General features: G+C 46.3%; 2 protein-coding genes across 5 annotated transcripts in view; one reads left to right on the top strand and one right to left on the bottom strand.

Moving 5' to 3' along the window:
* Nucleotides 1-19,078, top strand: part of Lcor (ligand dependent nuclear receptor corepressor) — a 141,113-nt gene extending 122,035 nt beyond the window's left edge. For 3 of the 4 annotated variants that reach the window (XM_045150132.1, XM_045150150.1, XM_045150142.1), the window contains one exon: nt 4,546-19,078. In XM_045150132.1, the coding sequence (XP_045006067.1) occupies nt 4,546-8,923 (4,378 nt within the window). In that variant the 3' untranslated portion in view covers nt 8,924-19,078. The remainder of the gene's footprint in view (nt 1-4,545) is intronic. The other variant, XM_045150155.1, reaches the window with a different exon arrangement.
* Nucleotides 19,079-23,408: 4,330 nt separating this feature from the next.
* The window catches only part of Slit1 (slit guidance ligand 1), a 189,687-nt gene continuing 187,771 nt past the window's right edge, over nt 23,409-25,324 (bottom strand). The window contains exons 35-37 of the mRNA XM_004669915.2: nt 24,948-25,236; nt 24,418-24,629; nt 23,409-23,662 (exon numbers count right to left, since the gene is read on the bottom strand). Of these exons, the coding sequence (XP_004669972.2) occupies nt 23,424-23,662; nt 24,418-24,629; nt 24,948-25,236 (740 nt within the window). The 3' untranslated portion in view covers nt 23,409-23,423. The remainder of the gene's footprint in view (nt 23,663-24,417; nt 24,630-24,947; nt 25,237-25,324) is intronic.

Genomic DNA, 25,324 nt, shown 5'->3' with positions numbered 1-25,324 from the left:
CCCTCATAAAGCCAGACTCAGTAGCAAGCAACTGTAATTTTAGCTCTCCTATAGCATGATGGGAGAATCCTAGAAGCTCATGGACCAGCCAACCTGGTATATGAAATGAACAATGTACCCTGCCTCAAACAAATGTGGAAGGCAAAGACCAACAGTCAGGATTGTCCTCTGACTTCCATATGTATGGCATTTAATGACTCTTCCCCCCCACCCACACACACACTGGGGCAGGAGGGACGATTAAAAATAAATCCAGGTGTTTCTGGTGGGAATGGTTTTAAGCTGACCTGTTAAGAGCAACTTCTATTTGCTCTGACCTGTGGTTCACCATTATTACACTGTCTCTGATCATCTATCAGGAAAACACAGGCAGGACCTTTTGTTGATGTCAGTTTCTGTTGAACAGGTTTGCTGTTTGCCATTTTCATCTCCTAGGTGTCCCCACACATTGATATGTTTAGCCTCTCTGATGCTTTGAGTTCTTGGCATCTAAATATTAAACTTCATCTTTCCAAGTGCAAGTTCAGTGACCCTAGTAATATTTCTTCATGCCTTAGTTGAGAAACCACCATCTCCCCTTGTTTGTCATGCATGAAATACATACCTAGCTATGATTGTCTTTTAGGGACTAGGTTGAGCTACATTGCCACAGTGATGGCTTCTGGGCTGGTTGCGTGGTCCTTTGGAAGACCTTATCTTAGTTGAAGACAGTGAAAATGTCGAGGTACTGTTAAATTATTAAAATGTGGGTCTGAAGCAGATCAGGTCTCTAGCCACAAAGGAGTAGGATAACATTGTAAAATGTCATTAATGAGTTTTTTATTCAATGTGAGCATCATTTTCGAGGGAAGTGCTCCCTCAGTTTCCTTTAGAGCACTTTGTCCTCTTGGGTGCATGCCTTGATTGCATTCATCTCCAAGTCCAAATATCAACCTGGCTTCCAGAACATAGGTGCAGGACTGAAGTATGATTCACAGGCATGAAGTATGATCCAAGAGACTGGCAAACAGTTAAGTAATGATTACTGGGGAAAACCACTTACTTATCTCTCTTGCTTTTTTCTATAATGAGGTGCCATGCTATTTTTAAAATTTTTTTGCCAGCCTTTGTCAACCTTTTTGGCCTTTTTGTGTATTGCTAAAACATTCTCAGGATATATCCGTCAACTCACTGGAAATAGAGGGATATCCCTATGTTCTACTTAGCAGCCTTTGAGACATCAAGAACATATCCAGAATCGAAGGAATGAAGGCCTCCAAACAACTCATGCTTCTCATGAAACTGTTCCTGAGTTCCTCATTCTGGGCTATTTTTAAAGTGCTATTGTAGCATTGAGTGTGATTTTTGTAGCTAATAAGTTGAAGTCTACACTCAACTGAAACTGAAAGTGGGGCTGCTCAAATCACCTTTGACTATTTGGAAACTAATAAGTTTGAGCAATATATAATTACTATTTTGTCCTTTTGTATTTAGGAGATCAGATGTACTTGAGTAGTCTCTAAAACTGTCACTAGATTTCATTTCTGTGTAATAAAAATCATAGCCAAACTGAGCAATGATTTACATGGTAATGATCTTGAGGATTAAGACAGAATAAGCAGGGGGTGGTGTACACTTACAATTCTAGCACTTGGGAGGTAGAGACAGGAGAATCAGGAGTTATGGTCATCCTCTGCTACATAGTAAGTTCAAGGCTAGCATGGGCTACAGGAGATCCTATCACAAGAAAGAAAAGGGAGGAAAATAATATTTTGTAAAGATGCCCACCAAAACAATTGTAGCTGGGCACAGTTGGTGTATGCCTGTACCTTCAACACTTGCCAGGTAGAGGCCAGAGGATCAGGAGCTCAACTAGCCTCAGTTACATCAGAAGTTGGAGGCCAACCTGGGTTACGTGTAACTCCACTCAGGAAGCTGCAGCAGGAGGATCATTAAAATTCCAGGCCAGGGCTGGGGAGATTGCTGTAGCCATTAAGCGCTTGCCTGGGGACCCACATTAGCCAGATGCACAAGGGGCGCATGCATCTGGAGTTTGTTGGCAGTGGCTGGAGGCCCTGGCATGCCCATTCTCTCCATATATCTGCCTTTCTCTCTGTCGCTCTCAAATAAACAAATAAAAATAAACAAATATATTTTTAAAACTTCCAGGCCAGCCTGAAGTATATATACAGTGAGTTTCAGGCCAGCCTGGACTGTGTAGTGAATCCCTATCTCTAAAAACAAAACTCAGTGAATTAGGAACAGAAAACTGTTTGAACCCTGACTCTTCTCTGCATTATACTTACAATCATAACAGTCCCTTTAATACTGATTTTCATTCCTAATATTCAGTTGCAGGCACGGTTCAGAGAGATTAACGCCTGAGATCCTATAAGAGTAGAAGTGTAATCTTGGTGTCTCTTTTCCACTTCCTGTGTTCTTTCCACTGTAGCTACAGTGCTGGTTGGGGCTAAGGAGGTAGAGTGAGTGATGTAGGCTATCTGGCTATCTCCTGTCCAAGAAGTAGAAGTCAAAGATAGAAGAAAAGGAAAATTAGCCAAAAGATAGTACCAAAAAATATCTGTTTAACACACATGTATTAGCTGCCCACCGAGCTCTGCCATGTCTCTTACACCATCAAATAATAGTCTCCCAGGAATTACAAACTAGAGCGGAACAAGGGGGGACATTCTGCTCCAGGATAGTGGAATACTCCAACCAAAGGGGCTCATTAAATCCTAGACACCCAGAAGCACAAAGCAGTTAGTGAAAAGCATTGGTACTGACTGACCTTTTGATTCTGGGTTAGGCTCTGAAAGTTTGAACAAGATAACTTAGGCATTGCTTGGGGCAGGGGTAGCTGTAATGTAAAATGATTTCTGTGGTTGATTGTGAAATGTTTACTGAGGGTCTAGAAAATGTGCTAGGTGGGGCTTGTGTGAAGATAGAATATAACTACCTTGCATTGACAAAGTCTCTGATTTACAGTTCATACCTGTTTCTACTTTCATGTCTATTCCCTTACTTAAAGGCTACAAATCAGGATTTGCTTGTCTTTCCACTGTTTAATTTTTCCAGAATTTGAAATTAATGAGCTTTGTTCATTTATGCCCATTCTGGGTCATTGTTAGCAATTCTCCAGCTAGTCTTTTGGAAAAATTATCTTAAACCTATTAAATCTTCTAAATAATATAATGTGTCTGAGTTTTTGTGTTGTATGTTTAATAAATAAAATGACTATTTAACAAAATTACCTGGCCTAAAGCAGAAGCACAGATTGAGTAGCCCTTACCTGAAATGCTTGGAACAAGAAGTAGGTTGGATTTTTTTTTTTCAGATTTTGGAATAGTTGCATAATATATATAAGGTATCTTAAGTGGGACTCAACCAATTCTAAGCAGAGTCCATTTTTATTTCATGTATGCCATATATACATGTGTGTGTCCGCATTCATGGCCAAAAAATAATATACAATACTTTTAATCTTTTTGGTTTTTCATGGTAGGGTCTTAACTCTAGCCCAGGTTGACCCAGAACTCACTCTGTAGTCCCAGGCTGGCCTCCTCCCTCTGCCTCCTGAGTGCTGGGATTAGAGGCATGGGCCGCCACCCTCAGCCCCAGTAATTTTAATCATGTGTGTAAAACACAAAAATTCTTGGTGTGCAGTTTTCCATTTGTGCCTTTGTGTTAGCACTCAAGTCTCTTGTTTTTGGAGAATTACAGATTTGAGAGTTAAAGATGTTCAGCCTATATATGTTGGCCAAGTGGAGTTAATAGTGTAGCTAAATTTTATTTTCACTATTTCTTCTAAGATAAAAACTCTATCAGAGTGAACACTTTGAAAGTATGATGTAAAGAAGCCGGATGTGGTGGCACACACCTCGGGAGGCAGAGGCAGGAGGATCACCATGAGTTTGATGCCACCCTGAAACTATGTAGTGAGTTCCAGGTCAGCCTGGGCTAGAGTGAGACCCTACCTGGCAAAACCAAAAACAAACAAACAAGAAAGCATGGTACATTGTTTGGACTGTGGCTCTGTAGTAGAGCACTTGCCTGGCAGGCATCAGGCCTCTGGTCCCTGGTCCCATTAAAAAAAAAAAAAAAAAAAAAAAAAAAAGGATAAAAGATGGGCCAGGGAGATTGCTCAGTGGTTAAAGGCTCTTGATTGCAAAGCTTGCCACCCAAATTCAATTCCCCGGTACTAACGGAAAGCCAGATTCACAAAGTGGTGCATGCATCTAGAGTTTGTTTACAGTGGCAAGAGGCCCTGGTGTGCTTATTCTCATTCCTTCATCTCTTCCTCCCTTCCTCCCCTCCCCATCTCTCAAGTAAATAATTTTAAAAAATAAAAAGAATAAAAGATATTAATTGAGGCTGACATTGTGCTTTAATTAGGTAAGGATTCTTTATTGATTGAATCAAAAGTAAATGGCAGACTTAGAAGTAATTTTGGCCAGAGTGCCCCTTCTCTCTACTGTATGAACAGAATGTGATGGAGTTCATAATGTGAAAATGGTTCTCTGAAAAAATGACCATACTAATTTCTTCTTTTCTGTGTCCATCTAGTGAGAACTCATCCGAGGCACAAGCAGTAGACTCTAACAACCAGTCAAAGTCCCCGCTGGAGAAGTTTATGGTCAAACTGTGCACTCATCATCAGAAGCAATTCATTCGTGTCCTGAGTGACCTGTACACTGAATCTCAGCCAGGTACTGAGGATCTGCAGCCTTTGGATTCTGTAGTGATGGATGCCACCACTTGCAGTGCTGACTGTGCCCAGCTAAGCAGCAGACAGAATAAGGAGAAGAGTGCTGTATGTTCTGATAGGAAGTCTCCTACTTCTACAGGTTTGTTCCTAGACTCATCGAGCTCTCACGGCTCTCTGCAAATGACTGAACAGACCCTGGAGGAACCACCTCCCGAGACAGACTCTGTAGCAGGAAAAGAGAATGCGCTGGCCATTGGCCTGAGAGATTCCTCTGAACTTCCAGCCACTCAACCTAATTCTGGCATTTCCACAGACAGTTCCACTGTGGTATGCCTCACTGCATCAAATTCTTCCTCACTGAACTCCCACCACAGTTCTAAAAGCTTTGAGGGGCAAACAAGTGGGCAGGAACAAGACAAAAATGTGAAAGCATATGATGATGATAAAAACCATGTGCAGAGTTCAGCCTTACCCGACACTCTTTCTGCAGTGAAAGTAGCCAAGAATCCTGAAGAGAGTAATACCTGTACTGTTTCTCAAAGAAATTCATTCAGAGCTTTATCAGAAGAGACATGGGACTCAGGGTTTACGGGGAACTCACCTAGAACTGCTGACAAAGAGAATGCTTTACAGTGTAGCTCAAAAACATCTTCGCACCAGGATATAGATGCAAATGAACAAGATGCCAGGCCAAAGCAGGAGAACCATCTTTACTCACTAGGCAGAAATAAAGTGGGTTACCATTCACACCCCAGTGACAAGGGCCAGTTTGATCATTCCAAAGATGGTTGGTTAGCCCCCAGCCCTGTGCCAGCTGTACAGAAAGCATCTAATGGACACTCACGAACCAAGATGACGTCAAACTCCATCAAGACCGCTCGGAAAAGTAAGAGAGCATCAGGGTTGAGGATAAACGATTATGATAATCAGTGTGATGTTGTTTATATTAGCCAGCCAATAACGGAATGCCACTTTGAGAATCAGAGATCCATATTGTCTTCTCGGAAAACAGCCAGAAAGAGTACTCGAGGGTACTTTTTCAATGGTGATTGTTGTGAGCTGCCAACTGTTCGCACACTGGCTAGAAATTTACACTCCCAGGACAAAGGGAGCTGCTCATCACCAGCATTAGAGGCAGTAGTGACCCCCAGACAGACCCTTACGTTTTCATCCCCGAGGCTTACATTAGATGTGCAGCTTCCTGAGGAGGACAGGCCTGAAGAACCTAGGAAGGACAGAACCTCTATTGAGGAGGGAGGTAGAGACAGTTCATCACCTTTAAAAGAGCATCAAGAGCCAGAGGTTTGCCCCTCCATGAGTGAACCAGATCCTAGCAGCTCCCCTAGGCCAAGTGAGACTACAGGTTCTAGCCTAATGTGTCCTCTGCCTATGGCCCTCCCTGATGAGAATGTGCTGGACATGCCAGAAGACAGCACTGTGGTCTCAATTCCCACAGCAAGTGCACTGTCCTCCTCTGAGCAAGACAAGCCGCCAGCTACCCTGCTGGGTGCAGAGGAGGTGCATGCACTCCAGGACTGCCACCTGGTTCCCACAGCTGAGAGCATTTCTGGAGAAGCCAGTAAAGACCTCCTAGCTAGGCCTCCATCTTCTCTTGAAATAGTTGCCAGAGAAGAAAGTTCTCTGTTCTCAGAAAATGAAAGCCCCCCCGTGGGCTTGGATCCTCCCCTGAGTCCAGAACAGACTGAACATGAGCAGAGCATCTGTACTGAGGCTGATGCTGAAAACATTTCTGTGGAGACACTGGAGCTGGCCACTGCTCAACCCATGCAGGACAGCAGCACCCTCCCTGGGGAGAACCCCAGTGAGGGGGAGGGGCTCGAGGCTGCATTCTGTGGAGAACAACCCGAGGAAGGAGACACTGACATCAAATGCTCTTTAGAAAATGACCTGTGTGAGCCGAACAGTGACTCACCCGAAGAGATTGTGGACAAGAAGAAGAAAAGTAAAAAGTTCCCTGAGGCCTCCGACAGGTGCCTAAGAAGTCAGCTTTCAGATTCCTCCTCTGCCGATAGGTGCTTGGATTCCTCCACTGTTTGCCCTGAAATCAAGGTTTCTAAAAATCCTGGTGCAAAACATTCTAAAAGAGAAGATCACACTAATGGGACAACCCCTGAGGGCTCCCCAGTTGGCAGTATCCATACAGAAGCTCTGGAGGACATTGACATGCCCTGCATTAGTGGACGATCCTCTGAGGAGGATGCTGAACTGGAGGCTGAAGAAAGTGGGGTCACCACACGGCAGACTTTTAAAAACATGCTGGCAAAAGAAGTCAAGAGGGAAGAAGGGGAGATTTTCTCCAGCAGTGATCCCACAGTCCCGGTTGGCCAGCCACTACCTGGAGAGCAACTAGAAATTTATGTCCAGTCAAAGGTGGAAGAGAAAGACACACATGTTCCCTCAGAAAGCATTTCTTACGAGAGAGATCCAGAGGAGTCAAAGGAGAGGCAAGGACACATTCCCACACAGGATGTAGAGGCAGTTGTAAATGAGGTAGATGGTGGAAACACGCACTGGAAAGATGATGCCAGCCTTGCTCCATCTAGCACAGCTGGGGTGTCAGGTAGTCAGAGTGCTGATGCTACTGGGCCACCAAAATTGGTAGCAAGGCCTAAAAGATTGCCCTCTTCAACCTACAACCTGAGACATGCTCACTGCGTAGATGTCTTGCAGACTACCAAAGCTGCTTCAGAAAAGGAGGTCTCCCAAGTCAGCCTGGCACCAAAGGGAAAGGCAGCCTCAGAGGACACAGACCCCTTAGATGAGGAAGATGAAGACATGAGCATCGAGGAGCGGCCCAGGTTCGTGGAGTGGTGTGCCGAGGAGGAGAACCAGGAGCTCATCGCCACCTTCAATGCCCAGTACCTGAAGGTTCAGAAGGGCTGGATCCAGCTGGAGAAAGAAGCACAGCCGGCAGCAAGAGCAAGGAGCAAGTCAGACAAGCTGAAGGAGATTTGGAAGAGCAAGAGGAGGTCACGGAAATGCAGGGGCTCGTTGGAAGGCCAGAAGTTTTCTCCTGTTCAGATGCTGTTTATGACAAGCTTTAAATTATCTAATGTCTGTAAATGGTTCTTAGAGACAACAGAAACCCGGTCTCTGGTCATCGTGAAGAAGCTCAACACTCGACTTCCAGGAGACGTTCCCCCTGTCAAGCACCCTCTTCAGAAGTACTCTCCTTCCAGCCTGTACCCCAGTTCATTGCAGGCGGAACGCTTGAAAAAACACCTAAAGAAATTTCCTGGAGCTATGCCTGCTAGGAATAATTGGAAAACACAGAAGCTCTGGTCTAAGCTGCGAGAGAATCCTGATCGAATGGAGTCAGAGTCCAGCAGTGATGCCAACCTAGGGCCTGATTGTGAGGACAGCACAGAGGAAGTCAAGGAAGGTAGAAATAGCCATCCCCCCACCAGCCTGCCTACCCCTGCCAGCACCCGGATCCTTAGAAAGTATTCCAACATTCGAGGAAAACTCAGAGCCCAGCAGCGACTAGTCAAAAGTGAGACCAGGGAGGGCCCGCAGGGCTCATCTGTGGACAGTAAGGATGGGAAGAGTCGAAAGAGCGTATGCATCAACCCTTTGATGTCCCCCAAGCACGCCCTTCAGGTGGGTGCAGATGGCTTTCCTGTTAACCCCAAGAGTGCTAAAAGAATCAAGAGAAGGAAAGGGAGGCAGGTGCCTGAAATCTCGCTTAAAGGGGAAGGCCAGAAGAAACGCAGGCGAACTGAAGGCGGCAGCACTCAGGAAAGTAAGGACAAGGGACCAGCAACAAAAGCTAGCAAAGAAAAGCATGTGGATGCAGCCACTAGAACCCTTTCTGCCAAGAAGCTAGCCGCAAGGGACAGAATCAACCAACTCCCCAAAAAGATAAACTTGAAAGAGAATAAAGTAAAGATTCGCAAAAAGTCCTCCGGGAAGAGCTGTCCCTCATCCCGGAAAGAAAAGGAGAGCACAAGCAAGAGGCCTTCACAGCCTGCCGCCTGTGAGTCACTGAAACCTGCCAAACAAAAGGGGGCAGGTGAAGCCACTTCAAGGCCCACAAAAGCCAGGAGCAGGGCCAGGAGCAAGGGTCGGAGCAGGGGCAGGAAGCTGAGCACCGGGAAGAGCCGGGTCAGAACCTTGACCAAAAGCCCAGACAACCGGACAGTCCAGAGAAAGAGAAAGAGAAAGAGAAAGCTGGACTCTGTTCATAACAAACGGAGGCGGCTGGATGCCAAGTGACAGATGGATGGCCACCGAGAGATGAACTGTCTGTCCTGTAGAAGTAACCTTTTATTTTGCATTAACTAAATCTGCTTTTAATAAGCTTACCAGGCCTTTCAAATTACGGTTCCAGAGTACACCACAGTTTGAGATGTCAGAAAAGGCGTCTCAGGTGGAGAAGAGAACTTGCAGAGTTCTTCTCCTAGGCTAAGGGAAGTTATATATGCTGGTTGTTCCTTGGGTTTTAAACTTGGAACCAAGTAGTTTTTGTTTTAAGAAGTACAGTGCCTTATTTATCCTTTTTGTTGTTAAATTTACAAAAGCTAAAAAGCTGATCTATGTGATGAAAGGCTTGTATTTTATACTTGATGCACAAGCACTTGTACTGTAGTTGAGAAGACCACCACCATGCACGAGCAAGGAGCCCGTCAGCAGCCGTCCTGCGCATCTGTCCCCAGACAGGTGTCCCTTGCAAACCACAGCACAACTCCCCTCTCTGTCTTGTTTGGGTTTTGTTTGAGTGATATTTGAAAGCTAAACCAAATCATTTCTGTGGTATGTGGAGAATGCAGAGGATTTAAAATTATGAGAGATTAATGTTTCTATTACCTTCTTTTCAAAAATCATACGTTGTTAATTACTCCCCCTTCCTTTTAAAGAATCATTTCAGAACATGTCCTCTAAATTATGTGCCCGTTGGACAAAAGATGTGTTATAAGCATCCATTTTGATTTTATAACCTCTAGAAATTATTTGCCTCTCCAAAATATATTACTAAACTTACCATTCTCTTCATTTTTGGCCTTGCTAACATGCTAGCCCTCCAATGAGGTTTTCTTCTTATTTTGTTTAAATTTCTTATCATTGTAATCTTGTAGTTATAATTTGATCACGAGGATGAGAGTGACTGATCTTCCTTCCTTTCTTACCCAGAGTACTTTCTTATTCAGAGAAAGTGAAAATGCTCTTTCTAGTGGCAGAAAAGCTTAGCAGAGTGTGCACACACGTGCATTAGCATTTGTTTGCATGTGTTCACCAGCAGCAAACGTCTCCTGGTCCCAGTTTCACAGTAAAATTCCTTCTTCCCTATGTAGCGTATCTATGAGCTAAGTAACTAGCACAGGCTAAGTGGTTTTTAAGTGGCCTCGTATGTCTGTGCACATCCCCATCACCGCTTTGGCATCAGACTTGGAGAAGTGTAAGTCATATGGCAGTCAGGGCACACGACTGAGTAAAGTCAGCTGCTAAGGACGCTGCCATGTGAATGCACTTGTCTGCTGTGGTGTCCATGCAGAGTGATTAGTGCCATCCTGGTGGTTGAATGCTTGTCATGTCCTTCAGATCATGTCACCCACCATTCATTCCATGGATCAAGTGAGAACTGCAATAATTATAAGTTATATTTGCCTTTACTGAGTGGAGCCCACTGGCTTTACTCAGTGCCTATGACATTGCTCCATTATAATGGTCTGTACTTGACATTTCCATTGGGCCCCTCTGCAGACCACCTACTTATAAAGCTTAGATAGCCTCTTTGGCACATCTTGTCACTAAAACGGGCTTGTCTGGACAGCTGTCCTTATTATTAAAAGGTTTTCTACTTAAAGTTGTTTCAGATCTTTTCAGGTAAATGCAGATAATTTTTATGCAAGTTATGATAAAACAGGCCTCTACCTTACTCTGCTATAGTTAATGAGAACTTCTGATAATGGGTAAGACTGGAGAAAAAGCATTTGAATCATGAGGTATTAACAGTTGTGTTGAATTTCACAGATAGTGAAAGCCATTTTTGTTTTAATATTTCCTTTAGTCCACGAGTGTCCTTTTTCTCCCCTCTTTCTTTCTTTCTTTCTTTCTTTCTTTCTTTCTTTCTTTCTTTCTTTCTTTCTTTCTTTCCTTTCTTTCTCCCTTTCTCCTTCCATGCCTCCCTCCCTTTCTTCTTCCCTCCTCCTCTCCTTGTCTCCTCTTTCTTTTTATTATCTCTAACCTTCATCATTCACAAGCTACCTAGCTTAATGAAACTGCTGAGTATGTACTGGCAACCCTTTCTCAGCATTAAGTTGCACAGAAGCATTAATATGTTTGGAATAGGTCCATTTAATGTTAAATGTGGTTTTAAGGTTTAAAAGATACCTTTTCATCTAGTTGTCACTGGATATTGTTTTTGTAGTGACTCAGACAGCTGGTGCTTTCCAGTGTCAGGTATGCTGATTCCTGTACATGAGGTATTCTTGGCTGCTTATAGACTATTTTATAAGGTGCTTGGATTGAGTTAGGGAGGAGGAGTAAGCTAATGAGTTGGTAGAACTTTTTTGGTTCCAAGCTTACAATTCATTCCATTACTTTTATGATTGTGTTCATTTTTAATGGTTCACCTCAATCTAATTGGTTGCATTTAAGGAAGTTGGTGTGAATGTGTCTGTTATGTCCCTAGTGGCAGTGAATCGTCTTTAAGATCAACCTACACTTGATAATAATGACTACATTTAAATAGATGGCAAGTCTAAAGATTAAGACACTTGAAAGTTTTAGAATTATTTCATATTTATTAAATCTCAATTTTGCTGATTCATTTAATTTTGTTTATAGAAGAAGGAAAACAAAAGCAAAACTTGAGGCCCAACTCTAGCAGGCCCTTTTGCACCTACAGTAGATACTGGAAAAGCTGCCTCCCAGATAGGCCTGGTCCCAAGCTTTGGCCTTAACTCCAGTCTCCCTTTGTTTTCCCTCCTTTGCAACAATCTCCTTCCTATAGTCATTTTCAACTATGGCTTGTCACTGCGTGCAAAGGCAGTGTGACCCTCAGTCTAGATCCAGATCAGAATGGTATTCTGCTTCTGGCCTACACTCAGTGAAGTGACTGTCTCAGTGCTTGAGCTGAAGTTGATAACCAGAGGACTGATGTTCCCTCTTAATCTCAGAAGCCGCTAGAAGTGGCTTTAGTCAGTCTCTGCTATAGCTACCCTAGAACCCAGGTCTCCCTGGGAAACCCATTTTCTTTCCGTGAGGCTCCTTAGTGTGAGGCTGCTCCCTTACTGGGGGGCGGCAGAGCTTCACCCTTGAGATTTCCTCAGACAGGTCCTGCAGTACCACAGGAAGACCTCAAATCCTTCCCTGCTCCTAGGGCTTCTTGCATAGGAATGTTATTTGTGCCTATTATTCCATAGTTGCTAGCCCCTGGGATTCTCTTGGTTTTTTTGTTTGTTTGTTTTGTTTCTTCCTCTGTTTGTTTTTTGAGTGAGGAGGGAGGGTTGGAATTCATTATTAAAAGCATCTACATAGCCCTATCTAAAAGAATAATTGGCTGTGGATTTTATGCCCTGTTCAGAGAGAGGAGATGCACTTAGTCATCCCTTTTTCCTGGAATCCTGCACGCCACTTCTCACTGTGCACATGGGGTCATAAGAAGACGTCACTGTAAGACAGCTACTTTGCATTGAGATGTTGTCTCTTTCCAGCCTTGTGATGAATTCTGAGATGAAGGAGCAGCTGTCACTCATTTATGGGCAGCACTTTTATTAATTAGCAGATCTAAGCATCACATAGGAAAGGACAACATGCTTGTGTTGTGAGGTGGGGATACCAGTGTTACACCAGCAGCAAGTCTGCAACAACACCGAGGATGGACTAAATATCCCCCAAAGCTGGCCAGTAGCCAGGGAGCCATCCCTTTGGTTTCAGGTCAGCCAGTGCAGGCTGTCATTTAACTCAGATTATCTGTCAAGGACATGAAAACTGAACTGGCCTCTGGTGTGTGTAAATAAAGTTTTGTTGGGACATAACTACACCCATTTGCTCACTGCTTGTCCATGGAGCAGATTGAATACTTGCAGAAGTGGCCATATGGCCCACAAAGCCTAAAATAATTACTGTCTGGATCTTTTAAGAAGCTGAGAAAACAATCCCTTTCAGGAAGAGCTCATCCCTGGTTGCGCTTTCTTCGGCCTCATATTCCTTGTTCTTTAGTCTACCTCCTCCTTATCTCAGTTCTTTCTTATGGACGTTTCTCTTCCCTCTTGCTTCAAAAGGCATGCCATCCTCTTAAACAAGCAATCTCTCTAGCTCACCCTCCACAGTGTAGCTGCCTTAGCCTATAGACTGGAACCTGTGAGCAAATTCTAAAGTTATGTGGTGTGGGCCTCCCATTTCACTCCCATACTTTATAATCATAGATACTCTGGCTTCGCTTCTTGTCCACTAAAATAAATCAAGAATTTGATTCTGATAAAATTAGTTGAGAATATTTTTGTACATTTAGTCCTCTGAGCATCCCACTTAGGTGGGAAACAAAGTTTTTCATAACATAGAAACAAAGACTGGTATCAAAACTGAAGCACCATAATATGTTACCTTTGATATGTTTTCAGTCACATATTTTCAGTGTGTGTGTGTGTGTGTGTGTGTGTGTGTGTGTGTGTGTATTTTTTTTCCCCCAGCTCTGTCTGACCTGGAATTCACTATGTAGTCTCAGGGTGGCCTTGAACTCATGGTGATCCTCCTACTTCTGCCTCCCTAGTGCTGGGATTAAAGGCGTGTGCCACCATACCCAATTCAAAATAATTTTATGAAAGGCAGACCAACAAAAATGTTTGAGATGCCTTAGAAAAGAATAACAACAAAAAAAGAGCATTTTAAACCTGAGTATGACCAAGAAATACTTCCAGGTGTTGTTTTCCCCTTTCACAAAAATTCAAGAATAAGTTTCTATGCTATATTCCAAAATGAAGTTGAATCTCATGTCAATTATTTTTTTATTGATTCACCTTTTTTTGTCATTGGCCCTTAAGCATGAGCAGTGCTGGTGACTGAACCCAGGGCCTTGCACTCTGCCACTGAGAGCAAGCCAGCTCAGTTATTTTGAATTCTTAGTTGTTAAAGTATATTTTACATGATTTACTTTCTACTCTCTATAAAATCACATCAATGTATGCTACCTTGCCAAGTGGTGGTCTTCATATCCTAACAGTAAGTACTTCTCCCAGGTTTGCCTCAAAATCCTTTTCTTTTTTTTGGCGGGGGGAGAATCCCCAGATCATTGTGCTTAAAATCAGCAGAGCTAGGGAAAACTTTTTGAGATAGCCTTTGTCTACAAGTGGTGGGTTGGCAGCTTGAGGGCCAGCCTCTGCTCATCTTCCTGGCGCAAGCTTTCCAGCGCCGCTGCTCTTCATCCGGGCCACCACCTCGAGCGCTTTGTGGAGGTGTCTTTGTTCATGCTTTTGTTTGTCTCCAACTAGAGGTGGTCAGCTCCTTTTATTACCTCCTCTGCATTGGATTGGCTTTTCCTCACGCTTTGGTGGACACAGCCTTTGCTCTGTCCTGCAGACTGACCACCATGCAGACCCGAGGAAACAGATACTGAATCTTTCTTATCTGATGGAACTCTTGTTTCACAGGATATTCAGTTGGCAAACCACATGAAAGTAGTGACTGCTTAAACTGGCAGCTGGGTGCCTGTGGTCTTATAGTAGACTAGAGGGTACATGAATGGATTTTTACCTTTCTTGAAAGGAATAATAGAAATAAAACAATTGTCTATATCCAGTTCACATTGCCTGACCCTGTGAGGCACAAGTTAACTGATGTTTGCAAGTGTCATTCACTATCACGTTGTGTGGACAGGTAGGCAAAATTTTCCTTTGTTCATAAAGTCCAGCATCACAACAATTCTTTTAGGATTGGCGGTCTTGTCTGATCTCAGTACACAGCTGCTGCTCCACGTGATTCCTGATAAGTGCTTATATATAAGAAGAGAATGTCTTCGCTCATGGAGTATCTTAAAAAATTGCAGACTCACCATCTCTACTAGGATATGTAGTTAAAAGTGTAGTCTTTTAAAGTAAAAGTGCAGTCATCGTCATTTTCGTGATTCAGAGCAAACTTGACTGTGGTAGAGATGTTCCACTACAGCAGTCTTGACACAAGCTGTTTTCTAGTGAGCCTACAGCCTACAATAGTGCCTCTCTCCCAAAGCACAGGGCCTGGTTTAGCCCTGTAGCTTTCCATTTTTCTCCTGTTCTTAGGATATTTGCAGGTTTACCACTCACCAAGTTTTGGTCATTATTTGTGACTGGTCCTTGCTTGTCTGAACCTTGAATCACAGGCCACATATTCTTGACATACTAGTATGTCAATGATACCTTGTCAGCATACCAGCAGCTTTAGACAGAGCAAGTTCAGGGCACTCAGGTCTGATCAGTGAGGCCTAGTCCTGGTCAGGCCTGAATCGACTCCTCATTGGTGACCGGTGGGGGGGTGGGGGGAACGACATCCTTGCTACCTTGCCCTTCCTCTTCTACAGCTATGCCATCAGCATCCTTCCAGGTGGCTTCTTCTCTGGGATACTCCCAAGTGCTTCACTGAACACGTACATGTCACATGAGAAGTGTTTCTTCATAACTAGTCTCCTCTAATGTTTAGTGGCTGGGGCCAAATGCCATTCAGTGATCTTTTAACCACTCCAGTTGTTTTCCATGCTGTGCACTTCATGCTGTGTTGTAGCTAAGGCTGTATGTAGTGTTTGGAAACTACTTTGTGGTAAAGATAACTCTACAGATTAGATTTGTATAATTTTGAATATTTACACCACCGATAGGGATTGTTGTGAGAGCCACTATCTTAAGGTTATTGATTTCACTGGTGGTTTCTACATTCGGAGTAGTTCTAGGGGATATCAGTGACTGATTTCAGATGTAAAGAATGCATATTTATATATACCACTGTGGAATTTACTTCACTGTGTAAATAGTGATATTTTCCTGTTCAAATGCTTCTATACAAAGTATTTATTTTAACAGAATAATTAACTGTCAAAAGGGCTTTTCAAAAATTCTTCTTGCCATCTGTCCTCCCCAAAACCCATGCTCAACGATTGAACCCCTAAGTAGCACAATAAAGACAAAAGGGTATGGCCTTGAAACCTCTACTATTTGGGGGTAGATACAATGTAGATTGGGAAACAGCATTGCTCCCCATTTCACCCCATCCCAAAACAAGGTGGGACCCTATAGGGGTGTTGCCCCATGGCCCACTTTTTGTCCATACCATTGGTACATTCAGCTGTTCATTTCCATGGCTTGAGCAGGGAAATGAGCCTTAATTGTAACCCCAAGGAAATCAACTCATGCCTGTGGGATGAGGAGAAGCCACTGTGGTTCCCGATGACAGGATCAACAGTGTGTCATTCTCCAAGGCTTAGGAGAGGCAGCCCTCTCATGCTTACCCATAGGAGACATGTCAACTTCTGCACCTTGGCAAAACTCGGAGGCACCTTGGCTTGCTTCCTCTCCCTTTCTCATGGAGTATTTGTTCTGTGGGCCATTCCCACCCACCTGTAACCCATGGTTACAGAACGAGATTTGTGTGTTCTAAGATAATTCAATTTCTCAGGAGTCCTGGTCTGCAATTCAGAGCCCCCTAGATGTCATAAAACCAATGCTGCACGCTCTTTCCCCTGTGCCTCATTCATGGGCATCCTGTCTGTCACCGTCTCACTCTGCCCAGGTGGTTAGACTGAGCTGCAGCTCCAGGACTGCAGGGAGCTTGGGGACAGGTGTGCAGGGATTACTGTCTCCCGTTTGAACCATAGTTTGCATATTTCCTTCTGGCCTCCCTTTGTCTTGTCTAAGTGAGTAAGAGGACACTTGAACAGTAATGCTGGAGAATGTTTTTCTAAGATACTGTTTGTAAGCAAATCTGATTTTAAGATAAAATGTGAATGGGAAACTAGGTGCCAGGGAATTTAGCACTGAACTAGACAGTCAAAACACTTTTTTAACTTTTGCAGAAAGAATTAGATTTTGTTCTCACCCAAATGTTCACACGATGTAATGCTGTAAATAGTTTTCTAAAAATATTTATTAATGTGCTGTATACAGATTCATGTTCTGAGTGATGTTGATTTGCATTGTATTGTAGAAGAATATATTTTAAGCAGTGAACTTCTTTTCATTACACAGTTCACTCATGGAGAATAGAAACCAGCAGGTTGAGAGCTGTTTGGGGCATTTGATCTGTAATGTACCATCCAGTCCAAGCTTTAATGGCCCCTTCTTCTCATCTGGTTATGTTATATATATTATATATATATATATATATGTATACAGTGTACAGTAAACTGGTCAGTACCCAGGTCTGCAGAGCAGATACCCAGGTGTTCTTTCTGATGTGTTTCCATAGCAATAAGACCCCAGGTGCTGACATGTCCTGTTGTCTCAGAGGATCGGGTGGGGGTAGAACAGCTCTTGTGAAGCCTCTTGCCTTTGCTGGAGAGGCTGCTTTACTTGAATTTTTGCTTCTGTTTGTCTGCAGGCTCCCATGTCACACAACTCCAGCAGTGGATGAGAAATCCACCAGCACCAGACACATCGAAAGTGCGGACATGTAAATCAAAACGTTAGCCATTTCCCAGGAACTCGTAAAGCGTGTGTAACCTAGATGAGGCAAAGCCCATTTGGCCATAGAATCAGTGTAAGAAATTTTTACCCAGGAGACATAAGTGACCTTTTAAATGTCTCTTGGCCCTATCTGACTCACCTTTAGAAGCCAGCCCATGTCCTGCCAGCCTCCTCTGTGCCTCAGCTGGGGGTGTCCCTGCCTTCAGTGTCTGGTTAGGCCCTGCAGGTCAGTGGAAAGAGGCATCACTGTGTCTCCCAGCATGTCAGCTCAACAGTTGGGCGGCCTCCCCTGTGACTGTCCTAAACTTGGTGAAGAAGAAATACCCCGACACTCAGATAACCATTGATAGAAGTAATGTAGTTTTTTTAGGCTTTTGGAATATATCTTTTTGTATTTATGATGGTGTTCAGGATTTTTCACTAGTATTTTTTAGATTGAAGTGGGTGCATTAGGATAAAACTTTCCATTGCTGAGCCTGGAAGCAAGCAGAGGGAAGAACTTGACCTGTATTGTGTCGTTGGGGAGGTGACTACTTATGTGGGGGCGGGGGATGGGGTTGTAGATTATGTGGGGTGAGACAGAAATTCTGCCCTGGATTCTGAAGTCTGATATTTTGTAGTAAAAAAGATCCCCTTATTAGCCTCAATCTCAATATAAGCCTGCTGTTTACCCTCAGGGAACAAGTGGTTTTCAAATTTGAGCTCCTCCAAGGTCATTGACCATTGCCTGTGTGCATTGGTCATCTTTGTGAACTCATGGCACTATTTTCCCATATGCATTATGATACTAAGAAATTCAATGAGTATTAAAAGCACAGTCCAGGGTCCTAATTTAGGCTAGCGTTGATGCCTTTGAGGGGCCAGGGGGTCAGAGGAGGCCCATGCAATTTAACCGAAGCTCAGGGGCCATGTTGGATTTTTCTTCTTTTTAGGCCATGACCCTTCAGCATGAGTTTAGGGCAGGGGCTGCTGGTCCAGCTGTGGATTCAGGGAGCTCTGTAATGAATCTACCATTCCTTTAAAGGGCTTGCTGGTTCCTCCCAGTGCTGTCACTGCTGAGGTCAGTCTCGGAGGTCTCTGCTGCCCTGTGAGTCTCAGCCAGTGCTGCAGATGCCCGAGGGCAGGGCCTGCAGAGGACCATGTCCCTCCCGGGTACTGTGCAGGCTCCTAGCCTGTGTAAAGCTGGTCTTCCCAAACCAGAGAGATGAGAAAAACTGCAAGTGGTCACCTGGAAGATTGGCACACGTCTCTTGGGCCTGGATTTCCACTATGTTAGTGAGTGTAGGAAAATACTGTGTCTTTAATGGATGAAAATTCAATGTATGCTGTGAATTTGTTGGTTTGAAACATTGAAAATTTTTCATTAGACAATGTTTACATACCTCACCTGAAGAACCTTTGAGAGTGTATATATAAAATTTAAAAATATATTAAGTTGCTTTAAAACAATATGTATAGCTATAAAAGTTGGAGTTATTTTAACTTTGAATATGTATCAAGTCTCTTAAATATTGGAGTCCTGTAGATTTTTTGTGCTTCTGTGTTTGACTTCCTTTTAGGCCACATAGGAAACCATGTTCTTGTCATTGGTGAAGGGCCTGCACTGAAACCCAAGCTTGGAAGGATTTCCTGTGTTGAGATTTTCTGGTTTGGTTTTGAGGGAATGGGGTATGGAGCTAGAGGATGTGTGGGAGGGGTTTCTCTAACATTGACATCTATTCCATGAGCTTTTCCAAGGCGCTTATTTTATTGCAGCGTATTAAATTTCTTTGATATTAAAGTGTGTCTGTGTAATCACTGGCGAAGGTGCAGAATGCACTGAAGCTTGACATTCAACTTGCAGCCACATTGATAATGGCCAAAAGGAATCCAGAAGCAATGCTGTGTTTCAGCCATGGTGTTGGGCCCAAAAGAAGCTACTCTAAGCCATCCGTCACCCTGTGAGTTAGACCTGACTTCAGGGAAGAAAGCATCATGTGATTCTAGGTGACAGGGCTGGAAAGTTACCACTGTTTCGCTCTGAGGGGAGGCAGCTATGGAACTCAAGCTTTAGACCCCGGGTAAGCCAGGCCAGGGCTACCCAGCTCTCTGACCCCTACTTGGTCAGAAGAAGAAAATCACTTCCATTTGCTCATCCTTCCATTGTGACCTGTCTCATCTTTTTCCATCTCTGCTGGAAGTGGGTCTGTTTAAGAACTCAAGATGCCATTGGGAGTCACAAAACCAGTGCATCTATCAGCTACATCCAGTGAAGAAAACAGCATCTGACTGTTGGGCAATCCTGCTGATCCAAAAATGCTCAGTTTATCCATTATTTTAAAAATCAAGAGAAAAAAAATAAAAATCAAGAGAAGGCTGGGGAGATTGCTTAATGAGTAAAATGTTTGGGATACAAGATTGAGGACCTGAGTTTGGATCCCAAGAACCCACATAAAAGGTTGTGGTGGTGCCCATTCATAATCCCAGTGCTATGGAATTGGAGGCAATCCCTGGGGCTCACTGCAGAAATTAGCTAGTACTGAGTAGTGAGTGGGAAGCATTCTTCAGGTCACTATGATCCCTAGCTGTGTCCATTGCCATTTCTCACTGTTGCTATGTACTGCTGTAATCACAAGAAGCAGTAGGAGCCGAGCGTTGTGGCATGCACCATTAATCCAGTACTCAGGAGGCAGAGGAAGGAGGATCTCTGAGTGTGAGGCCAGCCTGAGACTACATAGTGAATTCCAGGTCAGCCTGGGATAGAGTGAGACCCTACCTCAAAAAATAACTAGCAGTTGAAGTAACAGGCCAGAGAGCACTGCCCATTGGCTTAACTAGGTGACTCCCCTGGCCACCCCAGACATGGCCTCATTTTCCCCTCCTGTACCCAGCTCAGTAATTGCTTCCCAAATCTAATTATGAAGACACTTAAGTTACCATCACTGTGCACTTTCAGGATGGTCTGTGCTGTTGGGATGTGGCTATTACCAAAACTCAGTTCCCAGTGGGAGATGAGTCCATAGTCCTAGCATCAAAGGAGGGCTCGCCAGGTCCTTTTGTCATCAGAGACCTTGTCAGCCTGACTTGCAGTCTCGGCCTCACACATTCAGACCCTTTATATGTCTCCCAAGTGCAGTGTTCTGGTTCAATGCTTTCTCCAGTGATACCTAGAAATCTCTAGCTTGGGGAAATAGGAAGTCTTAGACAACATGCTGCTTTCTAATCTTAATTGGCTCGTGCTCCTAAATGTGTGTGTGGTTCAGTAGATATTCAGAATGTCAGTGTCACTCCAAACACTTGGCAGGAGACATAATGGACAACCTCCCAGATCGTGTGCTCCCTCTTCCACACACACACGAGCTGTGACCCTCCACTTCCACACCCCTTCCTTAGGATAGATGGGCCTCCTTTGCCACATTGGAAGAGTAGGGTTCCAGGTTGGTCATCCAGCTGGTGAGGACTGGCTGGTGCGGTGTTAGGACAGAAACCTTCATGCCTTGGGAAGCTGAACATTGGCAGCCTCAGGCGTGCCTCGGCAGATAAAAGAGACCAAGCAGGCAGATTCTGAATGGTTCAATGTCATGTTCACATGGAAGACAACAGACAATACTGACATTCTAAAAACAATACTTCCAGGGAAAGGGCAGCTGCTGCTCCCTCAGGGACTGTTCTTAACCAGTTTCTAAGAGTCATCCAAACTGGACTACAGAAACCTCAAACAAAAGGTCACAACCACATAGCATCTGAAAAATCAAACAAAACTCTGAATGTTGACTTTAACATATAAAAATACTATAACAAAATGAAATACAAATATATATTAGAATCTGTAAGTATTCTGTATAAAGAGATACTTTCGCGGTTAAGCTAACAGCAGGCAAAGAGGAGACAAAGTTGGTCTTTTCCATTTCTTCAACACCATCACCGAGCCTGGCCAGTGTCACCAGGGTACTGCCCAAGCACCAGCTCCCTGGAGACACCCTGCTGGGTCTCTTCTGTGTATATTTAATGGAAATACCCAATGATGGCCGCAAAGCAAACTTAAGGTCTTTTACCAAAGGAGGACAAGATGCGGAGGTGATTTCTCGAAAGGGTGGCTTCCCAGAAGCCTTCCAGGGCCTTACAAGCCCAAGTGTGAAGAGGCAGTGGAGTGATGAATCAAGCAAGTTGTTTGCTAGGTCAGAGGCGAAGTTGACCCTAGGGCTCATGACTCTTTTGTCCCTCCCTGCCTTCACCTTGAAGTGGGTCCCGACTGTCAGACTCAGCAGGTGGAAGTGGCCTTAGGTTCACTGGGAATCCAGCACACCAGCCTCTCACCCAGCATTCCATGGCCTTGGAAGACGGGTGGCATCATTCATCTGCAGGTGCCCCCCCGCCAACACACACACAAGAATGGGCAGACCTGTCGGTTAGTGCTCCTTACATCCAGGAATTGGCTTCTCCAGAGCAATGGAGAATGATGATGACCGGGAATGCTAATTTCCTAAGGGCTGAGGAGTCCAGAATAGCTTGATTCCTAGGAAGGGACAAGCCATGAGCTTGAGATTTTCTGTCTTATGCTCACCACGGTCCCATAGTAGTCAGGAAACTTGGAGTAACAGAGGCATACTGTGTTGTCTCACATGAAGTCCCGGGAGCTCAGGCCTCTGTTCCCAGGAAGTAAGGTAGAGACTAACACTGTAGCCTTGCCCAAGGACATAAGGAAATAGAACCTGGCCTCTGGTGAGTGGCAAATCCAGTGGGGACATTTCCCAGTTGGAGAGGGCAAAACCCTTTTTAGATCCCAGACTCCCACTGACCTCAGTGTGTCATGGGATGTGCCATGCTCCACAGTGGCAGGCAGGAGGCAGTGCCAAGAATTCCCCCCTCACTGCCTACATGGGAGAGGAAGGGAGGATACAGGCACGGGCCATTCTAACCTGCGCATGCACCTCAGAAGGAGAAAGCCAGGAAAGGGACTTGACCCCCCACCCCGTCCCCTTGAGGCGTGGGAGAGTATAATTCGTTACTCCTTTCATCAACTATTAGGTTCCAAGTTCTTTCGTTTCTCTCTACCTTTCACTCCAACCCAGAAATGAAGCCTTGGTGTCATGATTGTGTTTCCAGTGGCTTCCAACAGCCTTCATTGTGCACACTCAGGGTGAGCAGCTGCAGGGTGCCCCACGGTCCTTGGGGATTAATTCACATCTGCCCACTAAGGCTGAACACCCACAGAACCCATCCTGAGCTGGGCAGTAAATCCCTGTTGATGTGACTCATGGAAACAGACCTTCTAACTCCTCAGGCCTCCCCTCTGAGAGCACAGTGGGAATGTTTATGCGTCTTTCCCGCAGTCCACCCTCCCATTTCATAGCTCAGGACCCGAGGTCTCCCAAGGGGTAGAGGCTGTCTGGTATCTCAACCACCAAGCCTCCAATTGCTACTTACGGCCTCAATGGATCAGAACGGCTTCCAGAGGGTCCCGGCCTAGCCCAACAGCCTTTCACACTAGCGGCACTAACAGCTGCAGCTGGGGGAACCTAGGCCCAGCACCCTTCTGTAGACAGTATATGTTTACTCAGCTGAACCCACAACCCCTGCCCTCTTTGGTGGGGCCTGCCACCCCAAGCAAGCCCAGTGGCTGCTTCCTTCCTAAGAGCCCCTCCCAGCAGCTCCAGTGGTCATCCCACGCTTTAGGATTATGAGGCCTAGTCTTAAGACATCCCACCCCTCCGCCTCCTCCCAGCCCCAGGCCCGGGTAGAAGGGTCAGTTCAATTTCTTCCCCGGGACATCACGCAGCCAAAGCCAGGCCTGTGCTCCGGGACTCCACGGTCCTCAGAGACATCAGGGGGCCTTGTGGAGTGTGAACTCAGGCCAAGAGGGAGGCTGATTTCTGGCAGGGATCAGCCCCCTTCTTCAGTCCCAAGGAGCGGACAGAGGAGTGCCAGCCTTCCGCCTTTGGCGGCCTGACCTCACGCACACATTCAATCAACAGATATTTATTAAGCGCCCATTTGTGCAAGGCACTTCCGGAGAGCGCGGCGGCGGCCCGGGCCTCGCCCCTCCGCCCCCCCGCCGCGGGCGCGGTCCGCGGGAAGAGGGCCCCGCCGCGTGCCCGTGCCCTCGCGGGGGCCCCGGCGCCGCCGCCCCGGTGATGCCCGCGCCGCTAGGCGCACGGGGCACAGCCGCACTTGGTGGGCTTCTCCACCTCCTCGGCAAACGAGGTCCCGTCGCTGCACTCGAAGGTGAGCTTCCTCCGCTTCAGCCGTAGGCCCTGGCAGCAGCCCCGGCCCGGGCACGCGCCCCGGCACTCCACCCACGACAGCGGGCGTGTGGTCTGGCAGATGGCATAGCCCCTCTGGAGCCGGTGAAAGTCCCGGACAGGGTCCCCCCGGCACTCGGACTCTGGATGGGACAGACACCAAAGAGAGGGCCTCAGGGCTTCCGGCACTCGCGCGGGGGGCTGGAGCGGGACTGAGCGGCGCGGCATCCCAGGCGTGGTCCTTGCGCTCCCCCGCGCGTCCTCCCGCCGCCCCGCATGCACCTGCACCCGGCTTCCTCCTGGGACCGCCGCGCCCAGGCGAAAGGAGGAAGCGCGGCTAGCCGCCAGGGCCCTCCAGGCCGAGTGGCTGCTGCTGCTATGTGGGCGTACAAGAGGAGCTGAGGCCTGGAGGCAAGGACAGCATGAAAGGGGAGGGGTAGGTGGCCCTGGAGCCCGTAAGGTGCCTGGGTCGGGCTTGATTTCGCTTCCCCCAGCCCAGCTTCTGCAGCCTGGATTCCAGCAGAAGCATCTTGGTGAAGGGGCCCAGGGAAGGCCTCAGACGCCCTGGCTTCACCAGGGCCAGCGCTGGTGGGCCACAACATGCAGGCCTAGCCAGAAGCTGTTACCTACGTGGTCTCTTCTGTACAAAGAGACCTCAGCCAAGAAGGGCAGAGCCCTGGGCAAGGGAACTGCAAGGTAGGTTGAGCCCAGGAGATGGGAGAGCTCCAAACCCAGAGGACAGGGACACCCAAAGCCCTGTTTGTCCCCTAGGCACTGAGCAGGGGGAGGGAGGGGAGGAGAGGGGCTGCTGAGGTTGGAGGAAGAAAGCATTAAGCTGTAATAGCAAGTGATGGGGAGGGGACCCTGCAGATGGCACGTCAGGAGAGGGGCCCCTGACCTTGCTCACACAGCTCGCCCGAAAAGCCTGGGTCACACACACAGTGCGCCCCCTTGGTGGCTGAGGCCTGGCAGTGGCCATGTAGGCACTGCAGGCCCCCGCAGGGCTCTGCAGCAGCCCCAGCCTGGTTGCACAGGGCCCCTGAGTACCCTTCCTGGCACTGGCAGCTGTAGGCAAGAGCATCAAGGGGCATGCATTTCCCGTGGACACACCTAGAGAGGACAGAGAAGAACACTGGTAAGGACAGGACAGCCCAAGGTCCCACCGGAAAGTGTCCCAACCCTCCAAGCCTAAACATCACGGGACTTGATTCTGTGCCCAAACTTTAAACAAATGGAGCAAATTGTGACTCTGTCTTTGGCCTCATGGGCCTTCTCCTGTTATTGAAAGGTACAACCTGTGACAGGCCACAAGCTCTGGGATTTAAAAATAATGGTGAGACAGTGCTTGCCACGGGTAGGTGGAACTTGCAGGGAATAGGCGGGGCGGGGGGCGGGGCTGAAGGATCCCTTGGCCCATCCCAGGCTCACTTGTGGCCGTGGCAGGGGCCATCCGCTGGCTGGTCACAGTGCAGACCCCCCCAGCCAGCCTCACAGTGGCACACAGGCCCTGGGGTGGCATTGGGCTGGCAGATGCCATGCAAGCAGTAGAGCTTGCGGCAGGGCTCACAGCCTGGTACCACGCCTGGCTTCATCTGGGTCTTGGTGAAGTCCTGCAGCTCGTTGTTGATATACAGGTTTCGGATGCAACCATGGAAGCTGCTGCCATTGAGGATTTGCCAGAGACGGAAGGCAGCAGAGTTCACGTCCACGGGCATCCCTGTGGTGGCAGAGAGCAATACCAGGCTGATGCAGGCTCGGGCCTTGCCTGTACCCGCTGAAATCTTCTGGGCAGTTAGGCAGTGTCC

This window comes from Jaculus jaculus, chromosome 1, assembly GCF_020740685.1.
Source record: "Jaculus jaculus isolate mJacJac1 chromosome 1, mJacJac1.mat.Y.cur, whole genome shotgun sequence".
NCBI classification, from domain to species: Eukaryota; Metazoa; Chordata; class Mammalia; order Rodentia; family Dipodidae; genus Jaculus; species Jaculus jaculus.
This window is presented reverse-complemented; position numbering and strand designations above follow the sequence as displayed.